This window comes from Mustelus asterias, chromosome 11 (assembly GCF_964213995.1).
Source record: "Mustelus asterias chromosome 11, sMusAst1.hap1.1, whole genome shotgun sequence".
Lineage (NCBI taxonomy): Eukaryota > Metazoa > Chordata > Chondrichthyes > Carcharhiniformes > Triakidae > Mustelus > Mustelus asterias.
This window is the reverse complement of record NC_135811.1, coordinates 68,541,947-68,559,198: the sequence shown is the minus strand read 5'-3', so window position 1 is coordinate 68,559,198 and position 17,252 is coordinate 68,541,947. Positions and strand designations below refer to the sequence as shown.

Below are 17,252 nucleotides of genomic sequence, written 5' to 3'. Positions count from 1 at the left end.
GTGTTGTGTACACTATTGGCCTCCTTATTAATGGAAAGATGTAAATACATTAGAAGCAATTCAGAGATACTTTACTAGCATAATAGCTAGAATGGGCAGGTTAACTCATGATGAAAGGTTGGAAAGGTTAGGTTTGTATCCACTAGAGTTTAGAAGATTAAAAGGCAACTTGATCAAAACCTTTGAAGGTCCTGAGGGGTATTGACAGGGTGAAAATGGAGAGGATGTTTCCTCTTGTTGGAGAATCTTGGACTCGGAGTCACAATTTAAAAATAAGGGGTTATTCGTTTAAGACAGACTCTTTGAATATTTTTAAGGCAAAGCTGGATATATTTTTATTTAAGGAGGGGGTGAAAGGTTATTGGGGTGGGGAGGAATGTGGGGCTGAGGTTACAATCAGATCAGCCATGATCTACCTGAGTGGAGGAGCAGGCTCAAGGGACCGAGTGGCCTACTCCTGCTCCGAGCTCATGTGTACAATCATGGCTGACCTATTTCGGCTCTACCTTAAAAAAAAAATCGCTTTATCCAAAAATCTTCCGAACTCAACAATTGAATATCCCACAGCTCTCAGGGGTAGAGCATTCATGTTGGGGGACAAAATTAGCTGCTTTCAGACTCTGTCCCCTTCAGTGACCAGATTGAGAGTTTTAGATTTGTAAAATTGGCCTTTATTTTTGTGCTATTGGCAAGGGATCTGATACGCCAGGAGGTGGCGCACCAGAGCGCACTGAATAAAGCATTACACAGACAGTTAGACTAGCAGGTTTGCTTATAAGTAATTGGCATATACCAATCAAAGGTTTACATTTGCTCACAAGTTATCTATATTCACTCACAATTAATAGTTAGTGTTATATGAGGTATAACAGAAGAATATAATTGTCCAATTATGATTTGAGCACATCTACTTAATTATAATATCCCTAAGCACGCACTTCTTTCTATTCATCTACTAAATTCCAGACATTATTCTGACAGCTCTAACCAATAGTATATCAACTTCCCCATGTTCCCCCGTGTCCTCCCATGTTCATTGTCCTTTGTTAGAACAAATACTAACAAGCTGCAACTGTGCACAATTCAGTGCAGGTCTTGTGTGTTCCCTTGGAGTTTTATGGTCCTTGACTCTGATCTAGGTCTGCTTAGAATCGAGGATTTTCGTAGTTTCCCTGTGTGACTGAGTTCAGCAGCTATAGCTGCGCTGATTTTTAAACTGGTTTGATGATTAGTAAGTTTATTAGCCCTTTGATTATATGCTAATTACTGAACAAGTTACAAGGGATCAAAGGTTATGGGGAGAAAGCAGGATTAGGCTATTGAGTTGGACAATCAGCCATGATCGTGATGAATGGTGGAGCAGGCTCGAAGGGCCGAATGGCCTCCTCCTGCTCCTATTTTCTATGTTTCTATGTTTTTATGAACAAGTCTAACTGTCTGTGTAATGCTTTATTCAGTGCTCTCTTGTGCGCCACCTCCTGGCGTATCAGATCCCTTGCTATAGCAAAAAATAAAGGCCAATTTTAAAACTCTGAAATTCTCCATCTGGTCACTCAAGGGGACAGAGTCTGAAAGCAGCCGATTTTTTTCCCACAACTATTTCAAAGATCTCTAATCTCCTGATCTTGATCTAAGTGACCTTATGCTGAGACTGTGACCTTTAATTCTAGATTCCCCATGCAGGTGAAGTATTTTCTCAACATCTAGCTTATCAAATCCCTTAGGTCGGGATTTTCCGGCTGCGCTCGCCCCAAAACCGGAAAATCCTGCCCGGGATTACGGATCTTTTCATGGTCTGCACCCCTCCCACTACGATTCCCGTGGCGAGCAGGACAGGAGAATCCCCCCTTAGTCTCTCAATAAGTTCATGCCTCATTATTCCAACCGATATGTCTAACCTACTCAAACACTCCTTGTGGGATGATCCCTTCTTCCCAGGAATCAGTGTAATTAACTTCCTTTGTTCTCTCTGCAAGACAAGTATTTGGTTCCTTAGCTTAGGAGAACAAAACTTTATGCAGTACCCCAGGTAGGGCCTCACCAAGGACCAATAAAATTGCATTAAAACTTCATCACTCTTATCCTCTAATTGATTTATAATACGGGCTAGCATTTCATTTACTTTCCCAATTTATTGCTGTACCTGAAAGTTGCTCAACTCCTGCAATGAGCTAAGTGAAGGGGAAATGTAACATGTCCGTAAGAGTGTGTAATGTTGGAACGTAATGAGCCGATGGTTGTTATACTGTCTCTTCTCTCCTCACAGGGCTTCTTTGTCTCTGTCTTTTACTGCTTCTTGAACGGTGAGGTAAGCAAACTGAATCTCTGCTTCAACAGGGCAGATATTGGATTGACAGTGTCCATTCACACCATCATTGGCAGATAGACCTCCAATCATCAAGACCCTACCTCCTCAATTTTCTCTCCTCTCAAGTATTTGGTCATCCCTCTGAGTTGCTTCTTCTTTCCCTATCCAGCATATTAGTGATGCATGATGATTCCCCTCATTGCTTTTATTGTTTTGGTGATGTTTTACCCCGGCGATGGGTGCCTTGAGATGGGTGCCTTGAGATAAAATTATTGATTTACACAATTTGCATAGAAATCATAATGAACTCAAAGTAATCAGGACGCAAAATATATTCATTCATTCATTCATCGCTGGGCCTATCGCTAATTGCCCTGAATGACTTGATAGGCCATTTCAGACGGCACATTATTGTGGAACTGATGTCACATGTAGGCCAGACAAAGTAAGGATGGCAGATTTCCTTCCCTAAAGGACATTAGTGAACCAGATGGGTTTTTGCTACAATCAGCAATGCTTTCATAGTCATCATGAGACTTTTAAGTCAAAATCTTTATTGAATTCAAATTTCCACATCTGCTGTGGTAGGTTTTGAACTCGGGATTCCCTGCATTTCTGTATTACTCTTCCAGTGACAATACCACTACCCCATTTTCTTCCCAATTAATGACAGCTAGACTGCTCTCTGTCCTACTCTCTTGGAGTCTTTCAGTCATCTGACCCCTGATGTCACCGTTAGATCATTAACATCATGGTTTCATTAACATAATCATTAACCCATCTTCCTGAAATATTACCTTGAAACTATCAAATTCTGTTGTTGTGCTATTTACAAAATAATTTACATTTCCATCATTTTCCCCACAATCAGAATCCCATAGGTTGAAATTGTCAGAGAGCTCTCTCTGATCTTGTCCTGCATATCCTCAGTTGGGGGTTGCTGTGGTACACCTGATTCCTGGACCTGAATGGTGTTTCTGGATTGTTATCGATTGAAGCCACATCGTCAGTGTTGTCAAGATGAAATTTGAAGGACTGGCTCCTTACAATGTCCTGGGGAAGCAGGGGTTTTTGTTCTGTCTGAAAGTTCTGAGTGGTGTTTTGCAAAGTTATGACCATGGCTGCTAGATTTGGTGACTGTACTTTGGCCCTGAGGTTCTGGTGCTAGTGTGGGCAGTGGTTGTGCCCTATGTCAGTGGTTATACCAAATGTACCATCTCTCTTTGAACATTTGTTCATGGCATCTTATTTAGTCATTGTCTCAGCAAGTGACGTTAGGTCTGACTTGATGTTGGAGTAAAGAGATTTGTGTTTTCAGCTTATTGCCACTGAATAATTTGGCTGGCAAAAAGCTCAATGCCATAGCTCCAGAGTTGAACAAGGATAGTTCCAGGTCATTGGTCTTCTTCAATATTTTATTGGCTTTGACCCCACTTTCTGCTTCACCATTCACCAGTGGATGGTGTGGTGAATTGGTAATGTGGTGGAAGCCATATTATCAGTCAATAGATGGAAATAGTCATTGCAAAATTTTCTGACATTACCTCATCTTGGATGCATATGTGTAACAGAGCTTTGACCATTGGTCCCATGGTTGGGGTGTGAAGTTGCTGCTTTCAACCAGGAAAATAATAATTAATGATTAGAAGGTAAACCTAGTCCTCTGAAGTCAGAGAGATCCATGCCAAGCCATTGCCAGGGCATGGAGGGGAATGGCAAATGTAACAATGGTTTGTTTGTTCTATGATTCTATGACTAATTAAAAATCTGTCTATCACCTCCTTAAATTTACTCAATGTCCACTTGTAATAACTCCAGGAGTTCGATGGGGAAGCACTAACTGACCTCCCTTAAGGGCTTGTTGAGTATGAGTTCCCTTGGTAACCAACAAATGCCTGCTGGTTACCAAGGGCTCAGGTGATGAGTTCCTGCTTGAACTCATCACCTGAGCCCTTTATAAGGCTGAAAGGGTCTGTGGAATTGTGTCCCTGCTGGGACTTATGTATGAACACCACAGAGTAATGGTTCAATTTTGTCTTCAACAATAAATACCATTCCTTTCCAGTCGGGCTTCCTGAGTTATTACATTGGCCTTGAGGAACAAGGAAAGTTTGGAAAATCTTGTCTTTCAATTAACTCAGTACGACAGTGACGGGGAGATATTGGAAATGCCGCTGTTTGGGAAACTGGAACACTATGATGTGGTTGTGGAGGATTGGCCCCAGTAATCTGAAAGAATGAGATATATCTCCCGGGCAAACGGGATAGATGAGGACAATGAAAGTCATCCTCCTGACTGCTTGTCGGGCCCAAATTTTCAGCATCGCAAAGATCATAGAATCCCTACAGTGCAGAAGGAGGCCATTTGGCCCATCGAGTCTGCATCAACCACAATCCCACCCAGGCCCTATTCCCGTAACCGCTCATATTTACCCTGCTAACCCCCCTGACACTAGGGTCAATTTATTTTGGCCAATCACCCTAACCCACACATCTTTGGAGTGTGGGAGGAAACTGGAGCACCCGGAGGGAACCCACACAGACACGGAGACTGCGCAAACTCCACACGGACAGTGACCCGAGGCCGGAATTGAACCCGGGACCCTGGCGCTGTGAGGCAGCAGTGCTAACCACTGTGCCACCGTGCTGCCTCGAGTTTAACCTACCCGGCAGTCCCAGATTCAAAATCCTTTAATGAACTTAGAGATATATGCCGGAATATTACCGCCTCGCCCACCCAAGCCTCGTAAAATCCTGCCCGAGGCCAACGGAGAATGCCGATTTCGGGGCGGGCGAGGTGGTAAAATTCCAGCCATGGTAGCGAACTACTAGGATACCAAACCATCTGTTATATTGCAGTGCTACTGGTTTAACACGGCAACTAGACTCCCTGGGAAACAAATCACCAAATTCTTGTTAAGACAATGGAAATTGGCGGAACAGAGTATGGGCCAGCACTTCTGGAAATGTTAAAGGACCGCTTAATATGTGGAATAAATAATATTGCTACCCAAGTAAGCTACTTACTGAGCTGAATCTGGACCTTAAGAAAGCCATCGAACTGGCCTTTTCTCACGAAAAGGCAGAAAAAGGGGCCCAAGAGTTTCAAGAGCCCTTAGATGGTAACACTCTCAGCCTTGGGCAACCCCCATATCATAGAACCAAGTCCCCAGCAGATAAAGCTCACATCCCCTATTTGCTGACAATTGGAGTCGGAGGCTGTGAGATTATTGAACTGGACGGGCAGTTTCTCCACAATACAATGAGAAGGGAGCACATTCATGCTATACTTGGAGTCATAGAGTCTGCCCCGGACAAGGCTACCAAAACAGGCAAAAGGCGTACTGCCCAGGCTAAAGGGCGAAGCCACCTGAAGACCGGGCTTTACAAATAAACCAGCCCAAGAATCAGGAATTGATGCAGCTAAATTGCATCATCACAACCAAAGTGGCTCCAATCCAGATTAAACTCCAGGTAAATGGCCAAACCCTAGGCACGGAGGTAGACACATGAGCCGCAGTTTCTATTATTGGGGAATGGGCATTTTGCCTTTAAGCCTCTGGGACACCAAGGCTAGATTAGTCACACACACCAGAGAGCCCTTACGCATTATTGGGGCTACTGTAACCCCAGTTACACACGTGAAACGGACTTTGATTTGATTTGATTTATTATTGTCACATGTATTAACATACAGTGAAAAGCATTGTTTCTTGCGCACTATACAGACAAAACATACCATTCATAGAGAAGGAAACGAGAGAGTGCAGAGTGTAGTGTTACAGACATAACTAGGGTGCGGAGAAAGATCAACTTAATGCAAGGTAAGTCCATTCAAAAGTTTGATAGCAGCAGGAAAGAAGCTGTTCTTGAGTCGGTTGGTACGTGACCTCAGACTTTTGTATCTTTTTCCTGACGGAAGAAGGCAGAAGAGAGAATGTCCGGGGTGCATGGGGTCCTTAATTATGCTGGCTGCTTTGCTGAGGCAGCAGGAAGTGTAGACACAGTCAATGAAAAGGAGGCTGGTTTGCATGATGGACTGGGTCACATTCACAACCTTTTGTAGTTTCTTGTGGTCTTGGGCAGAGCAGGAACCATACCAAGCTGTGATACAACCAGAAAGAATGCTTTCTATGGTGCATCTATAAAAGTTGGTGACACTCCCACTCCCCCGAATAGTGCTGCAAGGATCAGGGCCCAGCCTTTTGGGAAGGGATTGAAAATCCACCTGGATTGGCAATAGATCTTTCAAATGAGGATTGGCAATTTATACCATGTTATATTTTTATCTAGGTTTTTGACGGTCTCAGGTGTTAATTTTACATTTAAGAGCTGTCAGGAGAGGACAGCCGAATGGAATGTGCAGCGTGTCACATGTGGGGAGTCCTGGATGCTGCCAGTATCCTAGGTGACCACATGTGCGGGAAGTGCTCCCAGCCGCAGAAGCTGGAACTCCAGGATTCGGAGCTGGAGCAGCTGCTGGAGACACTGTGGCGCATCCGGGAGGCTGAGAGTTACGTGGATAGCACGTTTAGAGAGGTGCTCACACCACAGCTCAAGGGACTAGAGGCAAGAAGGGAATGGGTGACCACCAGATAGTCCAGGAAGAACAAGCAGGGAGTGCAGGAGCCCCCTGGGGTCCCGCTCACTAACCGGTATTCCATTTCGGAAGCTGATGAGAGTGCTGGTACCTTGGTGGAGTGCAGTCAGAGACAAGCTGCTGGCACCACAAGCGGCCTGTCTGTACAGGGGGAGAGGAAGAGCAATAGTAATAGGGGATTCATTGGTCAGGAGAGCAGACAGGTGTTTCTGTGGCTGAAGATGTGACTCCAGGATGGTGTGTAACCTCCCTGATGCCAGGGTCAGGGATGTCAGTGAATGGCTGCAGGGCATCCTGAAAGGGGAGGCTGATGAGTTAGAGGCCGTGGTACATGCTGGTACCAACAATATAGACAAAGTTAGCAATGAGGTCTTGCATCAAGAATTCATGGAGCTCGGCAGCAGATTAAAGAGCAGGACCTCAATGGTATCTCTGGATTACTCCTGGAGCCAATATAGACATAGAAAAATAGTGCAGATGAATGCATTGTTTAAGAGTTGGTGCAGGAGGGAAGAATTTAGATTCCTGGATCACTGCGACTGTTTCTGGGGAAGGTGGGACATGTACAAACGGGACGGTCTGCACCTTAACCACATTGGGGCCAACATCCTTGCAGTTAGATTTCCTAGTGCTGTTGGGAGGAGTTTAAATTAGTCTGGCAGGGGGAGGGGACACAGAATATTGATGAATTGAAGACACATCATTCTATAGTAAAGGAAGCAAGTCAGAGTGAGTTCAGCGATATTGAGTGTCAAGAGAGTAAGGCAGGACCGGATGGTCTTTACTTTAATGCTAAGAGTGGAATAGGGAAGACATGAGTTAAAGGTGTGGATTGACACACGGAAATGTGATATTGTTGCCATCACGGAAACATGTTTGAGGGAAGGGCAGGACTGGCAACTCAACATTCCGGGGTATAGGATCTTTAGGCAACACAGAAGAGGGTGTAAAAAGGGAGGTGGTGTAGCACGATTAATTAAGGAGTCAATTACTGCAATAAGGAGAGATGATGGATGGGATTCTCCGGCTGTACTCGCCTCAAAACCGGAGAATCCCGCCCGAGGTCAATGGACCTTTGCATGGTTCCCCCCCTCCGTCCGCTACAATTCCTATGGGGGCAGGACGGGAGAATTCCGGCCGACATCTTGGAAGGGTCTTCAAACGAGGCTTGAAGTCTAGCAAATGAGTCAAACATGATTTACCCCTCGTTAAAACCATGCTGACTCTAATGGGTTGCATTTTGACTTTCTAAATGTCTTGTTATTACTTCCATAAAAATGGATTCTAACCGTTCCCCAACAACAGATGTTAAACCAATTGGTCTATTGTTTGTTTATGTTCTGCCTCCCTCCCTTTTTGAATAAGGGGGTTATATTAGCATTTTTCCAATCCGCCATAACTTTTCCCGCATCCAGGGAATTTTGGAATGTTGTAACCAGTGGATCCACGATCTCTGCAGCCACTTCCTTTAAGACCCCAGGATGTAGGCCATCAGGCCCTGAGGACTTGTCTGCCTTCAATCCCAGTAGTTTGTTGAGTATTATTTCTCTATTAATGATGATTGTTCTCATTTCCTCCCTTTCTATAATCTCTGCATTACCTGTTACTGTTGGGATGGTACTAGTGTTCTCCACCATGAAAACTGAAGCAAAATATTGATTTAGTGTCTCCTCCATTTCTGTGTTCCCTACTATTAACTCCCGGACTCATCCTCCAAGGAATCAACATTCACTTTAGCTACTCTCTTCACTTTTATATACTTATAGAAGCTTTTGTTGTCAGTTTTTATATTTTTTAAATTAGTCATAGAATCATAGAATCACTACAGTGCAAAAGAAGGCCATTTGGCCCATCGAGTCTGCATGAGTTCTCCAACAGACCATCTTTCCCAGACCCAACCCCTGCCCTATGCCTGTAACCCCACATATTTACCCTGCTAATTTCCCTAACCTACACATCTTGGGACACTAAGTTGCAATTCAGCATGGCCAATCCACTTACCTGCACATCTTTGGATTGTGGGAGGAAATCAGAGCACCCAGAGAAAACTCACAAAGACATGGGTCAAACATGGGGAGAACGCCACACAGACAGTCACCCAAGGCCTGACTTGAACCCAGATCCCTGCTGCCGTGGGGCAGCAGTGCTAACCACTGTGCCACCATGTTATGAGGAATAGGCAGGAAAGATAGATCAGCCGTGATTGTATTGAATGACGGAGCAGGCTCGATGGGCTGAATTGCCTACTCCTGCTCCTAGTTTTTATGTTCCTATGTTCTTGACTGCGTCTGAAACATTTCTGTTTCGATGGTAAACCATTGTTTAGCTACAGATTCTCCCGTCAACCTTTCCATTCAGTCTAACCAGCCCAGCTCCGTTCCTGCCCCGTTGAAGTCGACGTTCCCCCCAGTTAATTATTCTTACTCTGATTGCCTATTTTCTTTTTCTATCATCATCCTAAACCTTACAATACAATGATGACTGTTTCCTAAATGCTCCCTCACCAACACCTGATGCTTGTCTCTGATTATAGGCACCATACTGTCTCTAAACACAGACTCCTGGAGATTAGGGTACAGAATGCAGCCAGGTCATGAAGGTTGGCCTGAGTGTGCCCCTGGCATTTGAGGGGATATTCTCTCTAGAATTTCTGTTGGTCACTTGGGCATTGTTAAATTCATGGCCACATCAGTTGGTATTTTGTTTGGAAATGTTGAAATCTATCAAATATTTTATTTTCACGTTCCATACTTGCGCCTTTAACAGCTGAGAACCAACCAACCAATTTTTTTAGTAACCCTTTGTTGATCTTTGAAAGTTTCCCAATCTTCCGGCCTGCCACTAGCCTTTGCAATATGGTATACCTTAGAAATCATAGAAACCCTACAGTACAGAAAGAGGCCATTCGGCCCATCGAGTCTGCACCGACCACAATCCCACCCAGGCCCTACCCCCATATCCCTACATATTTTACCCTCTAATCCCTCTAATCTACGCATCCCCGGACACTAAGGGGAAATTTTAACATGGCCAATCAACCTAACCCGCACATCTTTGGACTGTGGGAGGAAACCAGAGCACCCGGAGGAAACCCACGCAGACATGAGGAGAATGTGCAAACTCCACACAGACAGTGACCCAAGCCGGGAATCGAACCCAGGTCCCTGGAGCTGTGAAGCAGCAGTGCTAACCACTGTGCTACCGTGCTGCCCTTAGTTTTTGTCCTTATATTATCTTTAACTTCCTTGCTTAGCCATGGATGTTTTATCCCCTCTTACAATCTTTCTTTCTCTCTGGAATATATTTTACTGGGGAGGAATTGAATATCTCCTTAAACAACTGCCATTGCTCAACTGTCCTACATTTTAGCCTTCCTGCCAAGTCTACTAGGCTCAAGTCTGTTCTCATGCCAACATAATTACCTTTGTCTAACTCCGGAATGTGAGTGTGGGGCTCCAGTTTCTCACCCTCACACTGAATTTTGAATTCTACCATATGATCACTCTTCCCGAGAAGATCCTTAACGATGAGATCATTAATTAATTCCTATTCATTACATAATATCAAACCCAGCATAGCCTGCTCTCTGGTTGGTTCCACAACATATTGCTCCAAGAAACAATCTCTAATACACTCAATGAACTCTCCCTCAAGACTACCCTTGTCAATTTGATTAATCCAGTTTCTATGCGTATTATAATCATCCATGATTATCATCATACCTTTCTTACAAGCACCCAGTATTTCCTGGTTTATACTGCGCCCCACTGTGGAATTACTGTTTGGAGATGTATAGCTTACTCCCACCAGAGATTTCTTTCCTTTGTTGTTTCTTATTTCCATCCAAACTGATTTCACACCTTGACCTACAGTGCTTATATCATTTCTCACTACAGCATTGACCCCTTCCTTCCTTAGTAAAGTTACATCACCTTCTTTTCCTTTCTGTCTATCCTTCTGAAATACTGAGCACGCTTGGATATTCAATTCCCAAACCTGGTCTCCTTACAACCATGTTTCAGTAATGGCTCCCAAATCATATCTCTTTGTCTCTTTCTGCACTGTTAACTAATTAATTTTCTTCTGAATGCTTCATGCATTCAGACAAAAAGAGGGCGATCTTAACAAAAAAATTCTAAGTTCAGAATGGGTGAGAAAATAGGAGAGTTTCAGATCTGTTTTTTCAGTGATTCACCAGGACTCAGGTCCCAGCATGATTCAGGTGAAGACCATCCCTACTTCCCCAGTATTGGTGCCAATGTCTCATGAATTCGAACCCATTTTTCCCACCCCAACTTTTGAAGCATGCATTTACCTCCTTAATCTTGTCGATCCTGTGCCAAGGTAGTAATCCAGAGCTTTTTGGTTCTGTTTTTTAATTTAGCCCCTAGCTGCTTGTATTCCCTCAGCAGAACCTCTATTGTTCTACCTATGTCATTGGTTCCTATCTGGACCATGACAACTAGATCTTTACTTTCCCACTCCAAGTTCTTCTGCAGCTCAGATGAGATATTCCAAGCCCTGGCACCATGTAGGCAACAAAATCTATGGGACGCTTGATCCTAGTCACAGAGAACAATGTCTATGCCCCGAGCTATATTATTTCCGATTATGAGTGAACATCTTTTCTCCCCACCCACCTGCATGGCTCCCTGAACCACGTTTGCTCATCTTCCCCATACTCCCCACTCTTGGCCACACAGGATGCAAGAATCTCAAACCTGTTGGACAAGGACAAGGCTTAGGCTCCTGCAACCCTACCTGCTGATTCCCTCCATCTGTCTCACTCACAGTCATACCCTCCTATCCCTGGCTGCTGGTGGAATTCAAGATAGTTAACCTAGTATATTGAAGGAAGTGAGAATGGAAGTTGCAGGGGCACTGGTCATAATCTTCCAGTCTTCTCTAGCCTCGGGAGATGCTAGAGGACTGGAGAATTGCAAATGTTATTCTTTAGAATCATAGTATCACTACAGTGCAGAAGGAGGCCATTTGACCTATCAAGCCTGCACCGACAACAATCCCACCCAGACCCTATCTCCGTAAGCCCACACATTTACCCTGCTAATCCCCCTGACACTAAGGGGCAATTTAGCATGGCAAATCAACCTAACCTGTACATCTTTGGAGTCTGGGAGGAAACTGGAGCACCTGGAGGAAATCCATGCAGACACGGGGAGAATGTACAAACTCCACTCAGACAGTGACCCGAGGCCAGAATCGAACCTGTGTCTCTGGCACTGTGAGACAGCAGTGCTAACCACTGTGCCACCCAAAAGGCTAAAAAAATGTTGCAAGGATAACCCCAGCAATTACAGAACAGTCAGTTTAACATCAGTAGTGGACGAGCTTCTGGAAACAATTACTCAGGATAGAATTAGTAGTCACAAGGGAAAAATGTGGGTTGGTTAGGAAGAGCCAGAGGGATTTCTAATGGGGAAATAATCTTCAACTAACTTGCTGGAGTTCTTTATTTATCAGGATTGAACTCCATCTGCCATTTCCTTGCCCAAATTTCCAGCCTATCTATATCCTTCTGTAGCCTCTGACTATGTTCCTCACTGTCTGCAAGTCCTGCCAGTTTTGTGTCGTCTGCAAACTTACTGATCACCCCAGTTACTCCTTCTTCCAGATCATTTATATAAATCACAAACAGCAGAGGTCCCAATACAGAGCCCTGCGGTACACCACTAGTCACAGGCCTCCAGCCGGAAAAAGACCCTTCCACTACCACCCTCTGTCTTCTATGACCAAGCCAGTTCTCCACCCATCTAGCCACCTCCCCCTTTATCCCATGGGATCCAACCTTTTTCACTAGCCTACCATGAGGGGCTTTGTCAAACGCTTTACTAAAGTCCATATAGACAACATCCACGGCCCTTCCTTCGTCAACCATTTTGGTCACTTCTTCAAAAAACACCACCAGGTTAGTGAGGCATGACCTCCCTCTCACAAAACCATGTTGACTATCGTTAATGAGTTTATTCCTTTCTAAATGCGCATACATCTTATCTTTAAGAATCTTCTCCAACAACTTCCCCACCACGGACGTCAAGCTCACCGGCCTATAATTACCCGGGTTATCCTTCCTACCCTTCTTAAATAACGGGACCACATTGGCTATCCTCCAATCCTCTGGGACCTCACCTGTGTCCAGTGACGAGACAAAGATTTGCGTCAGAGGCCCAACGATTTCACCTCTCGTCTCCCTGAGCAGCCTTGGATAGATTCCATCAGGCCCTGGGGATATGTCAGTCTTTATATTCTCTGACAAACCTAACACTTCCTCCTTTGTAATGGAGATTTTCTCCAACGGTTCAACACTCCCCTCCGAGACACTCCCAGTCAACACATCCCTCTCCTTTGTGAATACCGACGCAAAGTATTCATTTAGGATCTCCCCTACCTCTTTGGGCTCCAAGCATAAGTCCCCACTTTTGTCCCTGAGAGGTCCGATTTTTTCCCTAACAACCCTTTTGTTCCTAACGTATGAATAAAATGCCTTGGGATTCTCCTTAATCCTGTCTGCCAAGAACATTTCGTGACCCCTTTTTGCTCTTCTAATTCCCCGTTTGAGTATTTTCCTACTTTCATTGTACTCCTCCAGAGCTCCCTCCGTTTTTAGCTGCTTGGACCTAACATACGCCTCTCTTTTCCTTTTGACCAGTCCCTCAATTTCCCTGGTTATCCACGGTTCTCTAATCCTACCCTTCCTATCCTTCTTTTTTACAGGCACATGCTTGTCCTGTAGCCGTAACAACCGTTCCTTAAAAGACTGCCACATACCAGATGTGGATTTACCCTCAAACAGCCTCTCCCAATCAAGAGCTGCCAATTTCTGCCTGATCCCAATAAAGTTAGCCTTCCCCCAATCCAACACCTTACCCTTGGGACACCACTCATCCTTTTCCATCACTATCCTAAAGCTAACAGAATTGTGGTCACTATTTGCCACATGTTCCCCAACCAAAACTTTGAAGACCTGACCGGGCTCATTCCCCAGTACCAGGTCCAGTATAGCCCCCTCTCTAGTTGGGCTGTCCACATATTGTTCCAACGAACCCTCCTGTACACATTTTACAAATTCCTCCCCATCCAGAGTCCCTGCCCTCAGCGATTTCCAGTCTATACCAGGGAAATTGAAGTCTCCCACTACAACAACCGTGACGTTAAAGTAACGGTGAATCTAGCCCTGTGTGTGAATCAATACCCACTTCCCCTCATTGAACCGACTGGCAGGGTAAAGAAATTCTCTAAAATGGATCTGTCACAGACCAATTGCAGATGGGGGTCACAAAGGAGTCTCAGCCGCTGCTAATGATAGTGACACATGGGACTTTTCCGCTGCAGGCAACTTCCTTTTGGCATCACATAAGCACCAGCTCTTTTCCAGAAGACCTTGGTCCAAATTTTAAGTAGGTTGCCAGGAGTCCAGTGTTACCTGGGCGATATTTTAGTTACTGGCTCTACCGAAGAGAAGACTTTGACTATCCGAGAGGAAACCTTAAAGAAGTTGCAGGAGCATGGGGAGAAATGTGAGTTTTTTAAAGACTCAATCGAGTACCTGGGCCATGTAATCGATGGTGAGGGACTACACAAGGCGCCCAAGAAGGTGGAGGCCTTCATGAAGGCCCCTAGACCAGAGAATGTGTCCCAACTTGGATCATTTTTGGTACTTGTTCATTACTATGGCAAGTTCCTCCTGGATCTGACTTTTCTGGTTGAAACCTCTGCATCGGTTGGTGGAAAAAGGGCAGCCGAGGAATGTGAGGAGGCTTACCGGGTGATGAAGCAAGCCTTATAAAGGTGGAAATGCTGACTAATTTTAACCCCAAGTTACCATTACAGTTAGCATGTGACGCCTCGCTTTATGGGTTGGCGTTGTATTGTCTCACATCTTACTGAACGGAGGGGAAAGACCGATCACTTTCATATCGTGATCACTGACAAAATCGATGGAGTTTGAGGCGGCATGGTGGCACAGTGGTTAGCACTGCTGCCTCACGGCGCCAGGGATCTGGATTCGATTCCCAGCTTGGGTCACTGTCTGTGTGGAGTTTGCACGTTCTCCCCGTGTCTGTTGGGTTTCCTCCGGGTGCTCTGGTTTCCTCCCATAGTCCAAAAGATGTGCAGGTTAGGTGCATTGGCCATGCTAAATTCTCCCTCAATTGTACCCGAACAGGTGCCAGAGTGTGGCGACTAGGGGATTTTCACAGTAACTTCATTGCAGTGTTAATGTAAGCCTACTTATGACTAATAAATAAATAAACTTTACTTCAGTTGAAAAAGAAGGCTTGGGCATCGTCTTTGACATCCTTGATGACAGACACTTTGTGTTGCTGACCGGCCACAGGCCGCTAACCTCCATCTTTGTTCCTGTATACCAGGATACAGTCAATGGCGGCAACACGCTTTCAGAGATGGACATTGGCTCCGTCAGTCTACTCGTATAAAATCAGATACCGGCAGTCAGAGAAGCACGGCAATGCCGATGCCCTGTCAAGGCTACAGGGGGATAAAGATGTTCCCGACTGGAACCTAAAGATCTTGTACTTCTCCCAAGAAGACAACATACAGGTGTCAGCGAATCAGGTGTGGAGCCAAGTGGAGGACTTAGTCCTGAGAGGGACAATGAGTCAGAGGAATCACCCAGAATTGCGGCCTTAACCATTCAGGAGGTGGAAATTGTCTGTGTCAGATGGGTGTTTAATGAGGGGGATTCGAGTTGTTACTTCGCTCCACCCCCTCCCCCACCATTAAGAGGAAGTTGCTGGAACAGGTGCACCAAGGGCCATGATGTAATTGAAAAAGTAGCCAGGAGTTACTTTTGGTGGCCAAATGTGGATGCCCAGATTGAGGAGAAAGTGGGATCGTGTGAATCCTGCACATTGATACGGAAGGTGTCAACCCTTCATCCAGGGCAATGGCCCCAGTCACCGTATCAGTGGATCTATATCGCCTTTGCTGGGCCGCTGGAGGGATAGATGCTACTCGTGGTTGTCGATGCCCACTATAAGTGGTCCAAGGTACTGGTCACGAAGTCAGTATCAGCTGCAGCAATGAGAGAGTGACTGGATGAAATATTTGCCAGGTTCCAAAACCCAGAACAAGCCATTAGTGATCGTGGTCCACATTTTGTGGCAAAATAATTTGGGGAGTACCTGGAATTCCACAGAGTCAGACAGGTGAGATTGGCTCCTTATCACAGGGTAACAAATGGCCAGGGGGAGAGATTTGTGCAAACCCCGAAACAAGCTCTAAAAGCCTCTCCAAGGGAGAGAATGCTTGGGCGGCAAATCAACAAGTTCCTGAGCATGTATCGCAACACGCCACATGCGACAACTCAGCACTCACTGGCTTCCTTAATGTCCAATCCACAGCTGAGGACCTTGTTTGACCTGCTGCGGCCAGAGGAGACCAGAGAGGTGGCACAGCGAAAACCAGAAGGACAGATGGCCAGAAGGGCAGGAACTTCAAAGTCGAGGACCTTCCAAAGAGGGGAGATCGTCTTGGCCAGAAACTAGATGTCAGGGAAAAGTGGGTTCCAGCATTGTGGTGGCTCAAACAGGATCATTGTGGTACATGGTTCAGACCAGGGATGAGCTGGTCTGGAGGAGACATGTGGACCAGTTGGTTGCCGCACCTCACCAACAATGTGAAGTTCATCAAAATCCAGAGTTGGCCAGGGTGGAACCAGTGGTGCAATCTGAGCCGCCTGTTTCCAAGCCAGGGTTGGTCATCCCTAGGGAGGAGGCAGCAGCAGCGCCACTGGACAACAGCGGCCAGTCAGAAAGGGATGATTCCACCAAACAGCAGGAGCGGTGGCTAATGGTATTAACGTTGGACTATTCATCCAGAAACTCAGCTAATGTTCTGGGGACCCAGGTTCAAATCCCGCCATGGCAGGTGGTGGAACTTGAATTCTCTAGAAATATATATCTGGAATTAAGAATCTATTGATGACCATGAAACCATTGCCGATTGTCGGAAAAACCCATCTGGCTCACTCATGTCCTTTTGGGAAGGAAATCTGCCGTCCTTACCTGGTCTGGCCTACATGTGATTCCAGAGCCACAGCAATGTGGTTGACTCTCAACTGCCTTCTGAAATGGTCTCTAAGCCACTCAGTTCAAAAGCGACTAGGGGTGCTGGCCAGCCAGCAACGCTCATGTCCCACGAATGAATTTAGGAAAAGGAGCTTCTGAAAGTCTGGGAGACTACATCGGAAAAGGCTCCTGAGACTAGGAGACGGTCTTCCAGAAAGCGCCAACCCCCTGAGAGACATGTCACGTCTACGGAGACTACTGAAAGGACATGTTGCATGGGGATGGTTGTAATTCCGTG

At 45.4% G+C, this 17,252-nt stretch overlaps 1 protein-coding gene across 1 annotated transcript in view; it reads left to right on the top strand.

Annotated features, from left to right (window-relative positions):
• The window catches only part of LOC144500261 (corticotropin-releasing factor receptor 1-like), a 180,919-nt gene that overhangs the window by 144,541 nt on the left and 19,126 nt on the right, over window positions 1-17,252 (top strand). The window contains exon 15 of the mRNA XM_078222937.1: window positions 2,267-2,308. Coding sequence (XP_078079063.1) covers window positions 2,267-2,308 — 42 coding nt within the window. The remainder of the gene's footprint in view (window positions 1-2,266; window positions 2,309-17,252) is intronic.